General features: G+C 35.0%; 1 protein-coding gene across 1 annotated transcript in view; it reads left to right on the top strand.

The window, feature by feature from the left end:
* RPS6KA6 (ribosomal protein S6 kinase, 90kDa, polypeptide 6) overlaps positions 1 to 19,680 on the top strand; it is a 186,168-nt gene that overhangs the window by 147,978 nt on the left and 18,510 nt on the right. The window contains exon 18 of the mRNA XM_004685620.2: positions 19,432 to 19,593. Within this exon, the coding sequence (XP_004685677.1) occupies positions 19,432 to 19,593 (162 nt within the window). The remainder of the gene's footprint in view (positions 1 to 19,431; positions 19,594 to 19,680) is intronic.

Raw genomic sequence — 19,680 nt, 5'->3', positions numbered from 1 at the left:
TTACTGTTTGATTTCTTTCATCATGTGTCATCCTTGTAGTTCTCCCACCACTATAGTATCTGTGATCAATCTTCCTCATACCTTATGCTCTTCTTTCCCCTGTTTGAAATCCTTCCCCTACCACTCCCCATATAGATCATATAGATAGATCATGTAACTCAGATCTCTGCAGGCTTTGTCTTTTCCTAACCCTTTGTTCATTTTCTTTATATTCCACATATAAGTGAAATCAAAGGTTTTTTCTCTTTTCCACCTGACTTAATTCACTTAGCACAATACCTTATAGCTCTATCCATGTTGCTGCAGATTGCATGAGTTTATATATTTTTTTCATTTTTTTTTAACAATGTTTGCTATCTTTTCTCAGGTGTAGTCTCTTTTTTGATTTCTGAGTAGTATTCTATTGTGTATATATCCCACATCTTGATGCATTCATCTGTTTGGGCATTTAGATTGTTTCCATAGCTTAGCTATTGTAAGTAGTACTGCAATAAATATAGGAGTGCAGGTTTACTTTAGAATTAGTGTTTCTGTATTGTTTTTAAAAATTATTTATTTATGCATACAGAACTGGGGTATAAGCCAGAGGTTCAGTGGTGGTGAGAGGCTTCACCAGAGACAGAGTGGGGAGCAGGACAGGCAGATCAAAGAAGTACACTGCTAAGGAGAGCTGCGGATGGGTCAGGAGAGGTCTGCTGCTCCATGTGAGTTACCTCTGGTGTTAGGGATCGAACTGCTGTGGCCAGCTTGCAGTGCTACATCCTAAACTCTTGTGCCACCAGGGAGGGCCTGTTTTTGTTTCTTTGGAAAGATTCCTAGAAGTGAAATAGCTGTATCATATGGTAGATACATTTTTAATGTTTTGAGGAACATCCACACAACTGTCCATGGTGGCTGGACTCCATACATTTACATTTCCACAGCTGTGAGAGTGGGTGTTTTTTTATTTTTTATTAATGTGGTCCATTCTTACCGGAATGACATGGTCTCTCATTGTGAATTTGCCTTTTATTTCCCTGTTAATAAGTAATATTGAGCATTTTTTCATTTATATATTGTCCATTTTCATTTCTTCCTTGGAGAGGTGTCTTTTTTCGTTCTTCTACCCATTTTTCTGACTCTTGTTTACTTTTTATTCATTCTTCAGTTGTGTAAGCTCTTTATAGATCTTTGATATCAGTCTCTTATCACTTGTATGGCGTGAAAATATTTTCTCCCACTCAATAGCCAGTTTCTTTGTTTTGGTTGCTCTCTCTTTTGCTGTACAGAAGCTTTTAATTTGATGTAGCTTCTGTTGTTTATTTGCTTCTGGGAAAGAGACCTCAAAAATGTTTCTGAGGCTTATATCATAGAGTGTTTTCCCCTATATATTTTATGGATTCAAGTCTTACATCTATTTTTTAAAGATTTATTTATGCATACAGAACTGGGGTGCAGGACAGGGGTGCAGGGGTGACAAGAGGATTACCAGAAACAGAGTGGGGAGCAGAACAGGCAGATCAATGAAGCACACTGCTGAGGGGAGCAGTAGGCAAGTCAGGAGAGGTCTGCCGCACCATGTGGATCACCTCCAGGGCAGGGATCAAACTCATGCTCAAGTGGCTTTAGCTTCTTAGTGCTGTGCTTTAACCCACTGCACCACCAGGAAGGGCCCTTACATCTATTTTAATCCATTTTCAGTTGCCTTTTATGTATGATGTGATATAATCTAATTTTGTTCTTTTGCTTGTGACAGTCCAGTTTTCCCAGCACCATTTTTCAAAGAGGCTCTCCTCGTTCCTGTCTATATTCTTTCCTCCTTTGCCATAGATTAGTTGACCTTATATGTGTGGGTTTTTTTCTGGCCTCTCAATTTGATTTCATTGGTCTGTGTGTATGTTTTTGTTCCCCTAGCATAATCTTTTTATTATTATGGATTTTTAGTATTGTTTGAAGTCTAGAAGTATAATACCTCAGTTCATCCCCCTTTTAGGCTTGAGTTTTGGCTATTTGGGTATTTACTTTGTGATTCCATATGAATTTCAGCAATATTTCTTCCATTTCCTTGAAGAATGCCATTGAGATTTTTTTTTAAGATTTATTTATTTGTACATGCAGAACTGGGGTACAGGCCAGAGGCTCAGGGACAGGCTTAGGCTCTGTCTCTGGTGACAGAGTGGGGAGCAGAACAGGCAGATGGATGAAGTACACTGCTGAGGGGAGCAGCGGGCGGGTCAGGAGAGGTCTGCCGCACCATGTGGTCACCTCCTGGGCAGGTGGGAATCGAACTCATGCAGAAGTGGCTTTAGCTTCTTAGTGCTGTGCTTTAACCTGCTGCGCCACCAGGGAGGGCCACCATTGAGATTTTTATTGGATCTCCATTGAATCTGTAAATTGTTTTTGGTGGCACAGTCATTTTAATACTGTTAATTCTTCTAATCCATGAGCAAGGAATGTCTTTCTATTTCTTTGTTCCTTTTTGTATTTCTAACTCTTTGTAGGTTAGACCTTGTATAGGTTTTATGCCTCCTTTGTTATGTTTTTGCATAGGTATTTAATTTTGGTTTTAGTACACTTGTAAAGGGAATGGTGTTATTAATTTCTCCTGAGACTGTTTTCATATGGGGGGAATCTACTGATTTTTATCTATTAATTTTGCTACTGGTTGATTGTTTCAGTTACTTTTTCCATGGACATTTTTGGCTTCTCTATATATTATATTATCTGTTTTACTTCTTCTAGCCCAGTCTAGATTCCTTTCCTGTCTTTCTCTTGTTAAATTTCTCTAGCTAAGAATTGCAGTATTGAGAAGCATTGGTGAGATATCATTTTCTTATTGCAGGTGTTATGGGAAGATTTTCAGTTTTTCATCATTTAGAATGATGTTAGCTCTGGGTTTCTCATATATGACTCTTACTCTGTTAATACATGTTCCTTTTTCCACAGTTTTTCTTGGCCCTCCATCATAAAAGGATGTTGGACTTTATCAAATGTGTTTTCACTATATCTTGATATGATCATATGGTTTTTATTTTTATTTTTTTATGTGGTGAATTATATTGATTTTTGCATGCTGAGCCATCATTGTATACCTGAAATAAATCATACTTAGTCATGGTGTATAATCCATTTGTTGGATTCAATTTGTGAAGATTTTATTGAGGATTTTAACACCTATGTTCTTTAGTGCAAGTGGTCTGTAGTTTTCTTTTTGCTGTGTTGGCCAATACTGTGTTTGAGGTGCTCATGTAGGGGTAACTGAGGGCCCAGATGTAGGGTAGAGCACTATGAGGCCCATGTGGGGCCTGGCCTATTGACAGGTATCAGCAAATATAATGGTATGTACTTCCTATTGTGACGGGGGTTGGTGGTGAATAGCTATGTCCTTTGAGGTTGCAGCTTGGGCCTCTGTCCACTTAGTTGGGCTATAAGCAAATGCTGGAGTTAGTGGTGCTCACGTTAGTTAGCTAGGGTTTAGGCACACAGTCCTTCTGTCCATTTAAACCTCGGAAGCTCCTTAAATGTGGTGATTTTTTTTTTATTTGGAGTACTTAATTATATCATCAAGCAGTGTTTTTTTTCACTTCCTAATGTTTGGTAATTGCTAGTCTCATACAGTCCTAAAGTTTAGTTCCAGTTAAACAATTTCTACCTGGTTTATAAAGGCAACACAGTTTTCCTTGTTCATCCATTAATATTGTTAAGGTTCTATCTAATAAGGTCAACTGTAAGCAGAGTGGCATTAAATACAGCAAAGGAAGTTGCAATCAGATGAATTCTAATACACAAATAAAATTTTCTTTAAATTGGTGTCTAATAAAGCAGTTTCTTCATTTATACTAGCTTCATACAATTGTGCATTTTTTAAAAATCTATTCATACAGAATTGGGGTACAATCCAGAGGTGCAGGGGTGGTGAGAGGCTTTACCAGAGACAGAGTGGGGAACAGAACAGGCAGATTGACAAAGTATACTGCTGAGAAAGGCAGCAGGAGTATTCAGAAGAGGTCTGCTATGCATATGGATCACCTCTGTGGCTGGGGATCGAATTCACACTGAAGTCCAAACCTGTTATGCCACCAGGGAGGGCCCAACTGTACATTTCTTTTAAAGCTTCTAACAGAGCAAATATATAGGGACTCAAAATGTTTCTGTATAGTTAATGCAAATGAAAGCTTAACATAAGGCCCAAGCAACCTTTACTGGAGAAATGCATAAGTCCTCTTTGAATTGTCTGTGAATTTTCAGTAACACCTACAGTGAACTAGCTATCCACTTCCTCAAGAGGTCAAGACACAAATCTCAATGAACACAGGGGTGGTAGATCCCCATAAGGAACAACAAACATATGCCGCATAAGTGGTATACATTGGTAGTGTTGAAAATTCCACTTCAATTCCACACAGTACTGTTTTATTTCCCAGCTGTATTAAAACAACACTCTTTGTAGTACTGATTGAGTCTTGATAGTTGAGGGTCTGAATCCACCATATTCAGTTCCATCAGGGTGGCAGCTCTCTTTCAAAAATCTGTAATATACCAAAGGTTCCACAGTATGAACTCACCTGCCATCTTCCCACCAGATGTCTGTCTCTTTCTTTTCTATTTTAAATATTTATATCTTTATCAGAATTGTGCTAGACCTAAAATATTTTGTAATGATTCCCTGTTCTTCAACATTTTGCATAAATTTGACGGGGCAGTGTATTAGATAATATTTGAGGACTTGATAGATCTCACTAAAAAGCCATGTGGTTCTGGCCTTTGTTTTTTGGGGGAGACTTATTCTTTGTTTCAATTTCCTCGTTTCTAATTAATCTGTTTAGGTTTTCAGTTTTGATAGGTTGTATGCTTTTAAAAAGGTATCTGTTTCTTTTAAGTTATATAATTCATTGATATGAAAATATCTACAGTAATAGATGAGCTGTATTACTGAGCTTTCTATTGTATATTACCTTGTTTTATTTGATTCTATCAGTTCCAACCCCTGTTTTCATAGTGAGTATTTCTGGCATGTTTATTTGGGTTATCTTTTCAAAGAACAGGCTTTGGTTTAATTAATCTTATTTATTTACAATTTAATTTTGTTATTTAATTCACCCTAGTGGTTTTAGTGGTTTATTGTCTTTTTTTTTTTTTTTTTGGTAGTTCCTTATGTGTAAGGTCAAACTAATTTTTAGGTATCTGATTTTAGGTCTGTTAACAGTTGTTTTATATATTTTTATGCTTCTTCATTTGCTGTACATATATTACTGTTAGGTCTTCCCCTCTATCATCATATAATTTCTACCCCTGTGTCTTCTTAAAATTTTTAACAGGAAATCTATATTTTACTTGACATAAGAATGGGGTGTTTACCTTTTCAGGGTGCTATTTGCTTGGAGAATTTTTTTTTTCTTTTTAAAGATTTATTTATTTTCTTTATGCATATAAGAACTGGGGTCTAGGCCAGAGATGTGGGGAGTAAGAGGACTCACCAGAGACAGAGTGGGGAGCAGAACAGATGGATCTACCGAAATACATTGCTTAGGGGAGCAGCAGATGAGATGGGGAGATCTGCTACACCCTAAGTGGGTTAGCTCCCTGGCCAAGGATCAAACTCATACTGCAGTGGCTAGTGTTAGCTTAGTGCTGAGACTTTAACTCCTGTACCACCAGGAAGGCCTCCAGAGAATTATTTTTTCAACCTTTTATTTGGCACTTGTTTATCTTGTGTGTTCATATATCTCCTGAAGACCATAAAATGCTGAGGTTTGTTTTTTGATCCAACCAACCATTCTATCACTTGATAAATATAGGTCATTTGCATCAAGGGTGATTATTAATATTTGAGAGCTAACTACTACACTTTTGCTGTTTCCTGGTTCTGTTTATTTTCTGTATCTATTATTATGGACTTTGATAGATAGGAGAACTCCTTGCAACATTTCTTATACAGTTTATGTAATATTGGCAAATTCCTTCATCTTCTGTTTTTCTGGGAAGGCCATTATTTCTTCCTCATTTCTGAAAGAAAATCTTGCATGGTATGGTATTGTTAGATACTTATAGTTGCTAGTTTTTATATTTAAGTATTTTAATATGTCATTTAATATTATTTGCCTGTAAAGTTTTATCTGATAAGGCTGAGGAAAGACTGTATGGAGTAGCTTGTAAGTTACCTGCTTTATTACCCTAACTTCTTTATGTACTTTTCTTAGATATGAAATCTTGGTAGTTTCACAACCGAATCCTGGTGTTTGTCATTGCTTTTATATAACTGGGTGTTCTTTTAATAGCTTCATGGGCTTACTTATTTATTTCCTTTCCCAGATTTGGGAAGTATCCCTGCATTGTTTCTTTCCATAAGATTTGTTTCCTTCACTCTCTTTGCTTCTAAGATACCTGTTGTCCTTATGTTGACTTTCCTCATTTAATCGAATAGTTCTTAATGTGTATATATATATACTTTTAAAGATTTATTTATTTATGCATACACAACTGGGGTACAGGCCAGAGGTGCAGGGCAGTGAGAGGATTCACCAGAGACAGAGTGGGGAGCAGAACAGGCCATCTGATGAAGTACACTGCTGAAGGGAGCTGCGGGTGGGTCAGGAGAGGTCTGATGCGCCATCTGGGTCACCTCTGGGGCGGATACCAAACTCATGCTGAAGTGGCTCTAGCTTCTTAGTTCTGTGCTTTAACCCACTGTGCCACCAGGGAGGGCCTCTGTGTGTGTGTGTGTATATATGTATATATGTGTGTGTGTGTGTGTGTGTGTGTGTATAAAACCTTATTTTAATTTCTTCCCCCATTGGACTTTTCCTGTAGTGCTGTCTTTGAGGTATAACCCACTCTTCTATCTATTCTGTTAAATAGCTCCCTCTTGAGTTCTTTATTTCATTTGTTACCCTCTCTGTATCCTGAATTGTATTATAAACTAAAGGTTCAGTTTCCTCTGGTTTTTTATGTATTTGATTAGTTGTTTAGAGTTATTTTGTATCAGCTTGACTTACCTTTGTGTATTTTCTTCTATGTCTTTGAATTCATTATACTCTTTCTGATCACTCTCTTAAGTATAAATAATCTTTCTTTGTGGTTAGATTGTGGAATGTCCTTTCCTTGTTATGTAATATTCCATTATTGTATCAAGGTACCATGTATTTTTTCTGCGTATTTTGCTATTTTAAATTTCCTAATTAAAAAAATCTGTAGTAGTAAATTCAATAGTTGGAATATTAATTTCCCTGAAGGAAGAGCTGTGGTTTTATTGGAATTGATTATATTTTTCAGTTTTTCTGACTTCAATAGTTACCAACACCTTTCTCTTCAGTTGCTGAGTAAAGAGCTAAGAGATGGTTAGTTACTGGTTGTAATATGCTGTAGGTGATGGGAAAAATCCTGGCTTCTGTTTGACACTACTGGTATCCCTTTACTCTGGTGTTCCCAGATTTAAGTCTCAAAAACCTGTTACCTCTAGATTTGTTTCTTTATTGTTGCTTTGTAGTGGATCCTTTTATACTCCTTTCTAATATAACCTTGTGTTGTTTGAGCCTTTTATTTTTTTTAACCATTTCTGTGTTGAATGATGGTTAAACAGGATAAATGACTCTTTTGGAACTACTTATTTTACTAAAACTATCCACTGCCATTCATCTCTTGCCTACATGGTTTCTACTGGGTTGTCCATGGACATTCTGATATTCTCTTATAGTTCAGTCTTCTTTCTCTCAATGCTTTTATTATTTGACACTTTGTATTATCTTTCAACAGTTTAATATCATATGTTTTGGAGTCTCTTAATGTGGTATTATTTTATCTGCAATTCTTTGATCCTCTTAGGTTGTCTGATTAGTTTCCCCAATTAAGGTGACTTTCAGTGATTGTTTCTTTTTTTTAAGTTTTTGATTAATATATTCATTACATTATTCTTTGTTTTTGTACAATATGTGATTTTCCCATGAAATTCCCACCACCAGTTCACCCATGAACCATCACCATAGTCATTTGTGCTCTTCCCACTCCTGTCCTGATCCTCCAGTCGTCATTTCTTTAAATAAACTTTCTATGCCTTTCTCTTTCTTTCCTCCTTCTATTATCCCTATGATTCAGATTTCATTTTTCTTTATGTTCCAAAGAATTCTTAGATCATTTCCCCTTTTCAGTTCTTTTTTTATTATCTTGTTGTTCTGTTTGTGTGTTTTCTGTTACTGTGCATTCAAATGTTAATTCTTTCCATTACTTCCGTTTGTCTCTTTTGAGGCCCTTTATTATATAGTTTAATAAAATTATAGGCTTTTTTAGATCCATTAATTCTGTTGGTAATAGTCTCATTCTCAATCTCTATTATGTTCTTGTTTTTTATCATCCACTCTTTCTTAATTCACCATGGTTATTACTGTCCCTTAAATTCCTCAGGTATATCCCAGAGGTCTGCTGGATTGAGGGGGTTCTTCACTATAATATTCGTGAAAAGTTCTTCTGTTACTTCATTGTTAATTTTTTATGAGTTGTAATAGGGAGCTTAGGTTTCCTGTGATAAACTAGTTTTATATCCCATATTGCTACATGTATCCTAGTATTTTTTTAGTCAGGATCTTTTTGTTTCTGTTAATTTATAAACTAACGCACCTGTTCAGATGATGGGAACACTGATACAAGTTAGGAGTAGTAAATAGGAAATGGGACAGTAAAGCATAGAAAGGTTGCCCCAATGAGCATGAGTGGCTCAGACTTCCTTTGTTACTGTGGGTATCTGAGATGTGAACCCATCTATTTGGCCAGGTCCTCAACTGAAATATCACACTCAGTTTCATGCTTGCTTCAACCTCTAGCTGTGGTTGAACTGTAAGTTCAAGGTCTTGTTAGGATTATAGTTGCACAAGCTTGGTATTATTCCCTTTGCCTTTGGAATAGGGAACCTTGCCGTGGGACACTAGCTCCTATTATTAAGGGGAGGGTGCTCCAAACTCAAGTTAATGACTGTATTTGGTTGTCTTAAATGTGCCTTTTGATGATAGCTAAGTTATATAGCTACAGATTAAAAACAATAGCCTCTTCTGTAATGAGAAACAGATCATCAAATCTCACTTTGTCTGCCAGTTCCAACTCTAACTATTCTTGTTTGTGAGCCACCAGATCCAGCCAGTAATCATTCAACACCCTGGATCCTGTAGTTCTCTAGTGGTGCACCCTTTGTCCTGTACTCCAACTTTCTGCAACCCCTTCTCCAGTATACTTCCTGGGTTTTAAAGCCCCTGATATGGGCATGTGCCCTTGAGGATTTGGAAAGTCTCTGTATGGTGCTACTTACCCACTCATAAGTTGTACTGCCCCAGTATTATTTTTTCGCATAGTTTCATTACAGTTTTCTCTATCCCTTTCTGCCATGTTCCTGTTCTCATTGTATATAGTAGCTATCCATTTATCTTTCAGAAGTCATATATTTTTTTGTTGTGATTTGGTTGTAAATAGGTTCAGGAGGCAAGCCTGTAGCCTCAGTCTGCTGCCATCTTGCCAGACTCTAGTGTATTAGTTTTAGAAGTAGTTTGATTGATTTTATGCCGCTCTAGAAGTAGTTTGATTGATTTTATGCCACTCTTCATATACAATATTGTAAAACAGTATTACCACAATAGAGAAAAATAAATGCATAAAGGTGACTTGAATGACATGCTTGCATATAAATTTGATTTTGGATTTTATAAGCCTAATTAAACTTGAAAGTGAAACATAAAATATTTATCCAAGGATTTGTTATGAATATTATTCAAATTAAACTATACCTAGTATATAAAGTTCTGCCAGTAAGAGGACTGTGTAACTTGGTACCATACCTCCTGAAATATACTTTGAAATTTGGATACTCAGCATTTGAAGAATTAATTTATTAGAATTTATAGAGGAGAGGAAACTCTGTCATTTTATTTCCTGTCTTTTCATAAAGATTGAGTTACCAGAAGAAGTTGACTTTTATTATATTGGATTATTAGAAAAGCAAAAAAAAAAGTCTGATTTGCAAAGAAAAAGTGCATCAGTTTTCTGACAACCCAATATATAGATATACAAGGAAACACATTTGCAAATAACAAACTTTTAATTTTCAATCAGTTGTAATAATGAAAATATTGACATATTTAACTATATACAGTGAATAATGAAAACTTTAGTATTGGAACAATGGAAATTCTATGCCAGCTCCTCTTAAAATTAAGAAAAATAAGTTGGCACTCAGTTTTTGTGTGATTTTATTGGTCATACTTTCAATATTTTGATAAATAGTCTGTATATTGATAAAGTGGTGTCCCTTTATCATTTATTCCATATTGCTTTTATCAACACTCTCTAAAATAAAAGATGACCAGAAATTTTAAGAAGTAGAAATTATGAACTTCTTTAGTTTATTTATTTAGACACCTTCCTATTCTTTGTTAATTTAAAAAAATTAATTGGAGAACAGGCCACCCTTAGAAAGTGCACCCAATCCAGTGCTCTGCTACCAGCACCTTGGAAGCAGACACATGACCCATTATGTGCTGTGCAGAGCCTTATCCTTCAGCTGGCTCCAAGCCACCCTCAGGAATGCAGTCATTATAATGCTTAGCTACAAGCACCTCAGCAGCAGATCCATAGTCAGCCTTGCCTTTCACCACTGGCCTCCAGCCCTCCTTGGAAAATACAACTTACACAGCACCAAGCTAGTAATATCTCAGTAGCAGATATACATCCAGTCCAGACCACAAGGCCTCACCCAATATCTGGGACACTGGGGATCCTTCAGAAGCTCTCCCTATGCTTGGACAGCCAAAATAGGCCACAGCATATGTTACAAGGACTTTAACAGCTATCCTCTGGATAAAATGCATACTGTGTGCAAACTTGCCCCCCAGCTACCAGAAACAGGTGTGGGGCCACCACTTCCAGGCAGTGTGAGGCCCCAATAAGTTGGCCCTTAACCCAGTTCCCTGCCAGCCCTCATGACCACCAGAACCAGGTCTGGAGGTACTATGCACGGGTGGGATAAGGTACCAACATACATGTCCTTTGACCCAGTGACCTTCCAACCCTCCAGCCACTGGAACCAGGCCCACTAGTGCTTAGTGGAGGCCCTAGTACCACCCTGATCCTACAAGGCCCAGTAGTTCTGCCTAAGTTTAAGGAAACACCCAGAACAGTGAGAGACAAGGACTCATATGGAGCAAAATCCCCAACTGCAGTGGAGCAAACCCCAAGTAAACAATGGAGAGAAAATATAATCCAAATGGGAAAACAATTCTTGAGGATAACAATAAACCAAAGAGAGAAAAACCAACCTCATAACCAAACTATAAACATATGGAAGAAATTTTCTACCTATCAAACATAGAATACAAAATTGACATGATTGAGAAAATTAAAGAACTGGAACAATTCAAAGTAAACTTAAAAAAAGCAAATGAGAGTTATCTGAGAAAACAAACAAAAAATAATATAAATGAATGTTGTAATGTACACAATCAACAAACAGAAGTTAAAATTGAAAGCTTAAAAAAGAAAATAAGTAACCTTGAAAGTGAAAAATGAGGAAAGAAGAAAAAAAAGGTACAGTGTAAAAAGAATGAAGAAACATTTCAATAATTGATCTTATACTATGAGCAAAGGAATTTAAAACTCATAAGAATTCCAGAAAGTGAAGGAAAAGAGAGATGAACTGAAAAATTAAAGAAATAATTGAAAAAAATTTCTCAAGCTTGAAGAAAGAATTCAAAAAGGAAGCAAGGTGAACACTATGATACCTAAACAAAAGGAGACCTACAGCAAGACACAACATAATAAAGCTTTCAAGAGTCCAAGTAAAAGAAAAACAATGAAGCTTATGAGTGGGAAGAACAAATAATTTATAACAGAATACTGACTATGCTAATATTGGACTTCTCTGAAGATCACTATGTCAAGAATAGAATGGAGTGACATATTTTTAAAAAAAAAATGTAGTAAAATTACCAGCCAAGAATACTTTTCTTGCAAAGATCTCTTTTTTTCTTTCTTTCTTTTTTTTTTTTAAGATTTATTTATTCGTACAGAACTGGGCTACAGGCCAGAGATGCGGAGGGTCAGAGGATTCACCAGAGACAGAGTGGGGTACAGAGCAGGCAGATCAACAAAGTACACTGCTGAGGGGAGCAGCGGGCGAGTCAGGAGAGGTCTGCCTCGCCATGTGGATCTCCTCCGGGGCAGGCGGGGAATCAAACTCATGCGGAAGTTGGCTTAAGCTTCTGTGTGCTGTGCTTTAACCCGCTGAGCCACCAGGGAGGGCCCATGATCTCCTTTTTCTTATGAAAGAAAAATCAGGACCTTCTCAAAGAAAACTTAAGATATTTTGTATTCCCTTAGCCCCTGCTCCAAGAAATAGTTAAATAAGCTTTAGCATTTAATCCAAGGGGAAGAATGGACACAAAGAACTGAACAAGTAATTAAATAAAAACAAAGCTAGGAAGAAAATGGCATAAGCATAGTTTTATATAGCAGTAATCACTCTGAACTCTAATGGGCTGAACTCATCAATAAAAGAACACAGAGTATCTAGTTGGATTAGGAAATAAGAACCAACTCTGCTGCCTCCAAGGAGTACATGTAAATTCCAAGGATAAACATGAATTGACAGTAAAGGGATGGAAAATAATCCTGTAAGCAAATGGGACCTGAAGCAAGGCAACAACAGGCAAACATATATCAAAAAACAGACTTCCAGCTTAAAAAGGAAATGAGGCTGGGATAGACACTACATAGTATTCAAGGGAACAACAATAGTCAATATATGCCCACAAGCAAAGGAGCACCAAAATACATCAAACAATAATACTATCAAATATGAAAACAGACATTGGAGAAAATACACATATGTCTGAAGACATAAACAGCCCACTCTTACCAACAAAACAAAACAAAACAAAAACAAGGACATACTCACCCTAGACAAAGAATAAAACCCCTCAAGTGTACATAAGGCATTTTCCAGCATTGAACACATACATGGTCACATGGCAAGCATCCACAAATGCATTAAAATTAAAATCATACCAAGGGTATCTTCTCTGACCTTAATACTACTGAATAACAAATCAACCACAAAAAGAAAGCAAAGTAGTAGTTTAATACATGATTTATAGCTCAACCTGTACACTGTTAACGAATCACTGGGTTAGTGAGTAAATGAAAGAAGTCAAAATATCTTGAGATATATGACAATAGGGACACAACCTTTCAGAATGTAAAATGAATTATAAGAGGGAAGTTTACAGGAATGTAGGCCCTCATTAAGAAACTACTTTTTTCAATTTTAATTTTTTCACACCATAAACATCATTTTTTTTATATCATTCTTCATTTTGTGCATTTATCTAGCTCAGTTGTAATCCCCATGGACCTCCTGTCACCAGTCCACTTGTGTGCCATCACCACTGTTTTACCCAAATAAGCAATCTTGTCTCTCTTCCCAAAGGACTAAAAAAAGAACAAAATGAAAACATGAATGGCAGGAGAAAGAACGAAATAATACAAGTGAGAGTAGAACTAAATGAATTAGAAATCAAAAGGACAGTTCAAAAGATCATTAAAACCAAAAACTTGTTCTTTGAAAAAAATAGACAAACCTTGAGCTCGGGTTTCTAACAAAAAGAGGGAGAAAACTGAAAGAGTATAAAAAAAGAAATAAGAGAAGTTACATTAGATACTGCAGAAGTTCATAAGATAATTAGTGATTACTAGAAACATTCATATGCAAACAAATTCAACAACATAGAGAAGATGGGAAGATTCTAAGTATTATACAATCATGCAACATTGGATACAAAAGAAATAGAGAACCTGAACAAAAATATCACAAAATTGAAAGAGAAACCATAAATCTCTTATATATACACACTCACACACAATAAATTAAAACAAAACACAAGTTCTACAAAACCTTCAAAGACAAATCAATAACTATCATGCCCAAACTCTTTCAAAAACAGAAAAAGAAGGAATAATTCCTGACACTTTTATGAGGCTAAAATTGTGCTACAACAAAAACATCACAAAGAAAACTACAAGTCAATCACTCTAATGAACACAGATGCAAATATTCTCAATAATGTCTTTGCAAGACTTTCTACACCGTATGTGTACGTTGACCAAGTGGGGTTTATATCAAGAACACAATAGTACAATAGCTAAATATTAATTTACTACATCAACAAAAGAAAAATTAAAACTACATGATCATATCAGTAGACACTGAGAAATCATTTGATAAATTTTAGCATCCACGTATGAAAAATTTTGAAAAATTGAGAATAAGTAAAACATATTTTAACATAATAATAAGCTTTGCATATTACAACCACAGCTACTATCATTCTTTGTGAAAACTGAAAGCTTTTTGACTAAGATCTAGTATAAGATGATGTCTACTCTCATCACTACTATTCATAACATTTGAATTTCTAGTGACAGAAATTAAGCAAAAGAAAGCAGTAAAAGGAATCCATGTTAAGGAAAATAAGTAAAGCTATCACTATTTGCAGATGGTATGACAGTATACATAAACAATCCCAACGATTCCTTGGAAAAACTAAATAACAGTAGTCCAGTTCTGCACAGGGACAGAATTCCCAATCCATCCACAAAAACAGTTGTCTACCTACATGTGAGTAATGATCTAGAAGAAGAATTTAATAAAGGCATCCCATTTACAATCTCATATAAAAAAATGCATGCCTGGGAATAAAACTAACAAAGGAGGCAGAGTACTTATACAAGGAAAACTATAAAACATTGTTAAAAGAAATAGAAGGCACAAATAAATGGATTGATATTCTCTGGACATAATAGGAAGAATCAACATTGGCAAAATAATGATCCTATCCAAAGCAGTCTACAGATTCAATGCAATCCCAGTAAAAATCCCAATGGCATTCTTCAGAGAAATTGAACAAAGATTACTGAAATTCACATGGAACCACAAAAAGTCCTGAATAGCTAAAGCTCTTTAGACTCAAAGGGAGGGGGGAGTGGAGGTATCATACTTTAGGACTTCAAATTATAAGTCCATAATAATTTAAAAAACACAGTACTGGAACAAATAGACATAACACATAGACAAATGGTATAGAATTGAGAGTCCAGAAATAAAACCACATATTTGTGAATAAACAATTATTACAAAAGTGCAAGTATATAGGCAAAACAAGGAAAGTCTCCTTCATAAATGGTGCTTAAAAATTGGACTGCCTATGCTATACTACTACCTCACACTATATACCAAAATCAAATCAAATTGCATAAAAACCTTGGATATAACACCTAAAGCCATTTAATTCATAGGAGAAAACATAGACAAAATACTCTGACATAAACTTCAGAAATATTTTTGCAGATTCATCTCCAGTGATAACAAATATAAAGAGGAAAGTAAAACTGGGACCATATCAACATACAAAGGTTCAATAAATGACCATAACTAAAACAACTAGGTATCCTACTGAATGGAAGAATATTTTACATACCATACCTCTGACAGGGGTCTTCCACAGAAGATACATGAAAAGCCATTACAACTCAACAAAAAGAAATGAAACAATCCAATAAAATAAAGTAAAAGGACAGACTAGCTAATGAGGCACTTCCAAAGAAGACATGCAGATTAGATGGTCAATGGGTAAATGAAAAAAAAAAAATGTACATCAATCATCAGGAAAATGCAAATGAAAACCACAATGAAATACCTCTCATACCTGTGAGAATGGCCCATATTTAAAAACAACAACAACAAAAACAAGTGCTGGAAAAAATGTGCCAAACTAGGAACGTTTTTATATTGTTGATGGAAATGTAGACTTGTGGAAAGAAGTGTTCCTTGAAAACACATAGATCTACGCTGTGACCCAGCAATACCACTCCTAGGCATCTACCCTAAGAACACAAAGAGGACGCTAACTCAAAAGGAAACCTGCACTCCTATATTTATAGCAGCATTGTTTACAATGGTCAAGATATGGAAACCACCTAAAGGCTCCACATCTGATGAGTGGATGAAGAATATCTAATATATATTACAGTAGAATGGTACCCACTACTCTAATAAGATAGACATGACATTTTTGAAACATAGATGGAACTGGAAGGGGTTATCTTAAGTGAGTCAGAAGAAGAAAATAATGATGATAATGTTAGTTCATCAAATCCATGAGCACTGAATAATAATGGTTGGTTTCACTTATGTGTGGTATATAGAGAAACCAAACAAAGGATTAGACAAAGACAAAGTTTAAAATCAACCCTTGAAAGCTGACCATGGATCTGATGCTTCAGGAGAGAAGAAATAATGCAAGAGGAAAGCATAATGGACTGTGGTGGAGTACTGTGGGTGCTTTGGTGGTGGAAAAACTGAGTGAGAAAAACATATATAGTAAAAAGACAAGGATATGAAATAATGATATGTCAATCAGTAAAGAGAAAATTTATTGAATTAACATTGCATTAAAACATTATATAAATTTATAGTGTCCACTGTTGAGAATGAATATTCATATGTATTTCATTAAGTTCATCAGAATTAAAACTCCAATTCTGTCCTCAGCTTCCCATTGTCCTGTTTTTCCTGATTTGCCCATCTTTCTCCCCGTCTACTTAAAAATGATTGGTCTTATGCTCCAAAAGCTTTTTTTGTTTATTAATTTATCTTTACTTCTCAATTTTTCTATATACAACACAGTATTCAGACTACACAATATTTTTCTTTCTCTGTCTGGTTTATTTCACCAGGAATATTTCTCTTAAGTTCATCCGTGTTTTGCAAATGTCAGGATTTGATTGCCTTTTGCACATGAACAATATTACATTGTTTATATAACTGCGTCTCATTTATCATGTGTTGGTGAGCACTTAGTTTCTAATTCTTGTCCATTGTAAATAATGCTTCAGTAAACATCTCTTTTAAGTAGTGGGTTGTTTATTCTCAGGTAAATGCCCAAAGTGGCATGACTGGAATGTATGAAATTTCTAGTTTTAAATTTTCTTGAAATCTCCATACTGCTTTCTATATTGCTGCATCAATTCACATTTCCATCAGTGGTATACAAGGGCTTGCTTACTTTTCTTCATATTCTCTCCAACATTTTTTTTTTTTTTTGCTTTTTAGATAATAGCCCTTCCTCAAAGATATGTGGTACTATATCTCATAGGTGTTTTTATTTGTGTTTCTCTAATTGGAGATGGTGAACATCTTTTCATGTACCCAGTGACCATTTTTATGTCTTCTTTGGAGAAGATGTTCTGATCATTTTTTAAATTTGGTTGTATTTTATACATTTTTTTCTTTGATAGAGTTTTATGTCATCACATATTTTGTATATTAACCCCTTCTCATGGTGTTATGTGCAAATATCTTCTGTTTAGTAGGATATCTTCATTTTGAGTCAGGTTTCTTTTACTATACAAAAGTGTTTTTTAAGTTTGATGTATTACTATTTGTTTATATTTGCTTATTGAATGGATCCCCACACGCATCTCTAAAACTGATGTCAAGGAACTTGTGTCCTGTGTTTTCTTCTATGTATGTTATGGCCTCAGATCTTATATCCAAGACTTTAATCCACTTTGAGTTAATTATTGTGTATGGTGTTGTATAGCAACCTGATTTCATTCTTTTGCATGTAGAATCTAACTTTCCCAATACTATTTGTAGAAAGACTTTCCTTCCTCCCTTGTAAGCCCTTCGCTACATTGTCATAAAATAATTGTCCACATATGCATGGTTTTATTTCTGGGCTCTCTGTTCTGTTTTGTTGCTTCATTTATGTTATTTCAGTACTTAACTGTATTAGCTACTGTTACCTTACAGTTTAGTTTCAAGTTAAGGAGCATGATATGTCCATTTTTATTCTTTTTTCTTAGTTCTTTGAGCTATTTGGAACCTTTTGTAATTCCAAATAAATATCATGGTTTTTGTTGTTCTGTTTCTGTGAAGAATGGCATTATTTTCATAGTGAGTGCACTGACTTTTTTATTGCTTTATGTAATATAACCACTCTACTGATGTTAATGTTAATTTATCATATTCACAAGCATTGAATATCTCTCACCTTATTTTGTCTTCTTTTCCTTTCAACAATGTCTTGAGATTTTGGAATACAGGTTTTTCACTTATTTTGTTAAATGTATTCTAGGGCTTTTCTTTTTGATGTAATTGTAAATGAAATTTCTTCCCTAATTTCTCTTTCTTCTAGGTTCTTACATAAATTAAGTAAATTAATGACAAATACAATGAGCATTTATTCATGGCAGTGTAGTAAATGAAGTATAAAACATCAGTAGGTAAATCATTTGAGAGAATTTCATTTATTGTCCTATACTTAGCATTTGATTTGATTCTTAATAATTTTTTTTGCTGATATTTGCATGCTTTGAAAGCATGTTTTACTTCATTGAGACTACTTTCAATGGGCACTTAATTTTCACATTCCTTTTATATTTAATCCTATGAATTTTTAGCAGTATACTTTTATTAACAGTTGACATATAACATTCTGTAAGTTTAGGGTATATAGTGTATTGATTTGATGCATATTTTAATTGTGATATGAACACTAGCCTAGCTTTTACGAGTACCTCCATCACATCACATATAGTAAACATTTAAAAATCCTGTCTATTGAGTCCATCATAGTTCATCTTGGAGTTGGAATTCATTGGTTTTCTTTTGGATTGACATCGTGTTCCATTTTCTTGGGGCTTTTTTTTTTTATATCAGATGATTTCTTTTGCATTCTGTACTGTACATTGTGAATATTAAGTTATGGATATTTATGTCTTTTGCCTTTATTAACTACTTGAACCTCTCCTATGCATTTTTGGTTCAGGAATCAGTTCTGGCTCTTTCCCTTACTGTATTCCTCCACTCAGCACTGAGTTTCTGAGTATCTCTTTTCTAGTTCTCCAGCCCAGTAACAATGTGGAGTTTTAAATGTCTATCTTCACCACCACTCTGTATCATAGAGACTGAAATTAACCATTGAATAAAGGCCACAGATATAGGAACTTATATATAACTACCTGTATTTCCTCTTTCAACTGAGTGTTCACTCCCCACTAGAATCTGTCTTCTTTTATTCACTCTCTAGTAGTTTCAGGTAGTTTTTGTATTTTGTCCATGTTGGATAATTGTTTACTCTGGGTGGAGGTTGTTGAAAAGACATTAGTTCATTACACCCAAAAGTAGAACTGAAATTGAATTTTGATACTTTAAGACTGAAAGCAGCTACCAAAACTGTGGCTTGAGTAAAAACTTGTGATACTTTAAATTGTCAATGTGATAAAGATTGCAGAAAATGGCATTGCCAAAATTTTATAATTGAGAAAGTTCCTTTTCTTATAAATTCATTGTGTTAAAATGTTTTATTACTCAGATACTTAGTTATAGAAATTTAATGTTCTTTATCTTTTATATTTAAGGTTGTTCATCGTGATCTTAAACCTAGTAATATTTTATACATGGATGAATCAGCCAATGCTGACTCCATTAGGATCTGTGATTTTGGGTTTGCAAAACAGCTTCGAGGAGAAACTGGACTTCTCTTAACTCCATGCTATACTGCAAACTTTGTAGCACCTGAGGTATTCTTTATAACTTCATATAATGTCCTATCTATCTATCTATCTATCTATCTATCTATCTATCTATCTATCTATCTATCTATCTAT

The sequence above is a fragment of the Condylura cristata genome, unplaced genomic scaffold (assembly GCF_000260355.1).
Source record: "Condylura cristata isolate star-nosed mole 26May11 unplaced genomic scaffold, ConCri1.0 scaffold00019, whole genome shotgun sequence".
Taxonomy (NCBI): Eukaryota; Metazoa; Chordata; class Mammalia; order Eulipotyphla; family Talpidae; genus Condylura; species Condylura cristata.
This window is presented reverse-complemented; position numbering and strand designations above follow the sequence as displayed.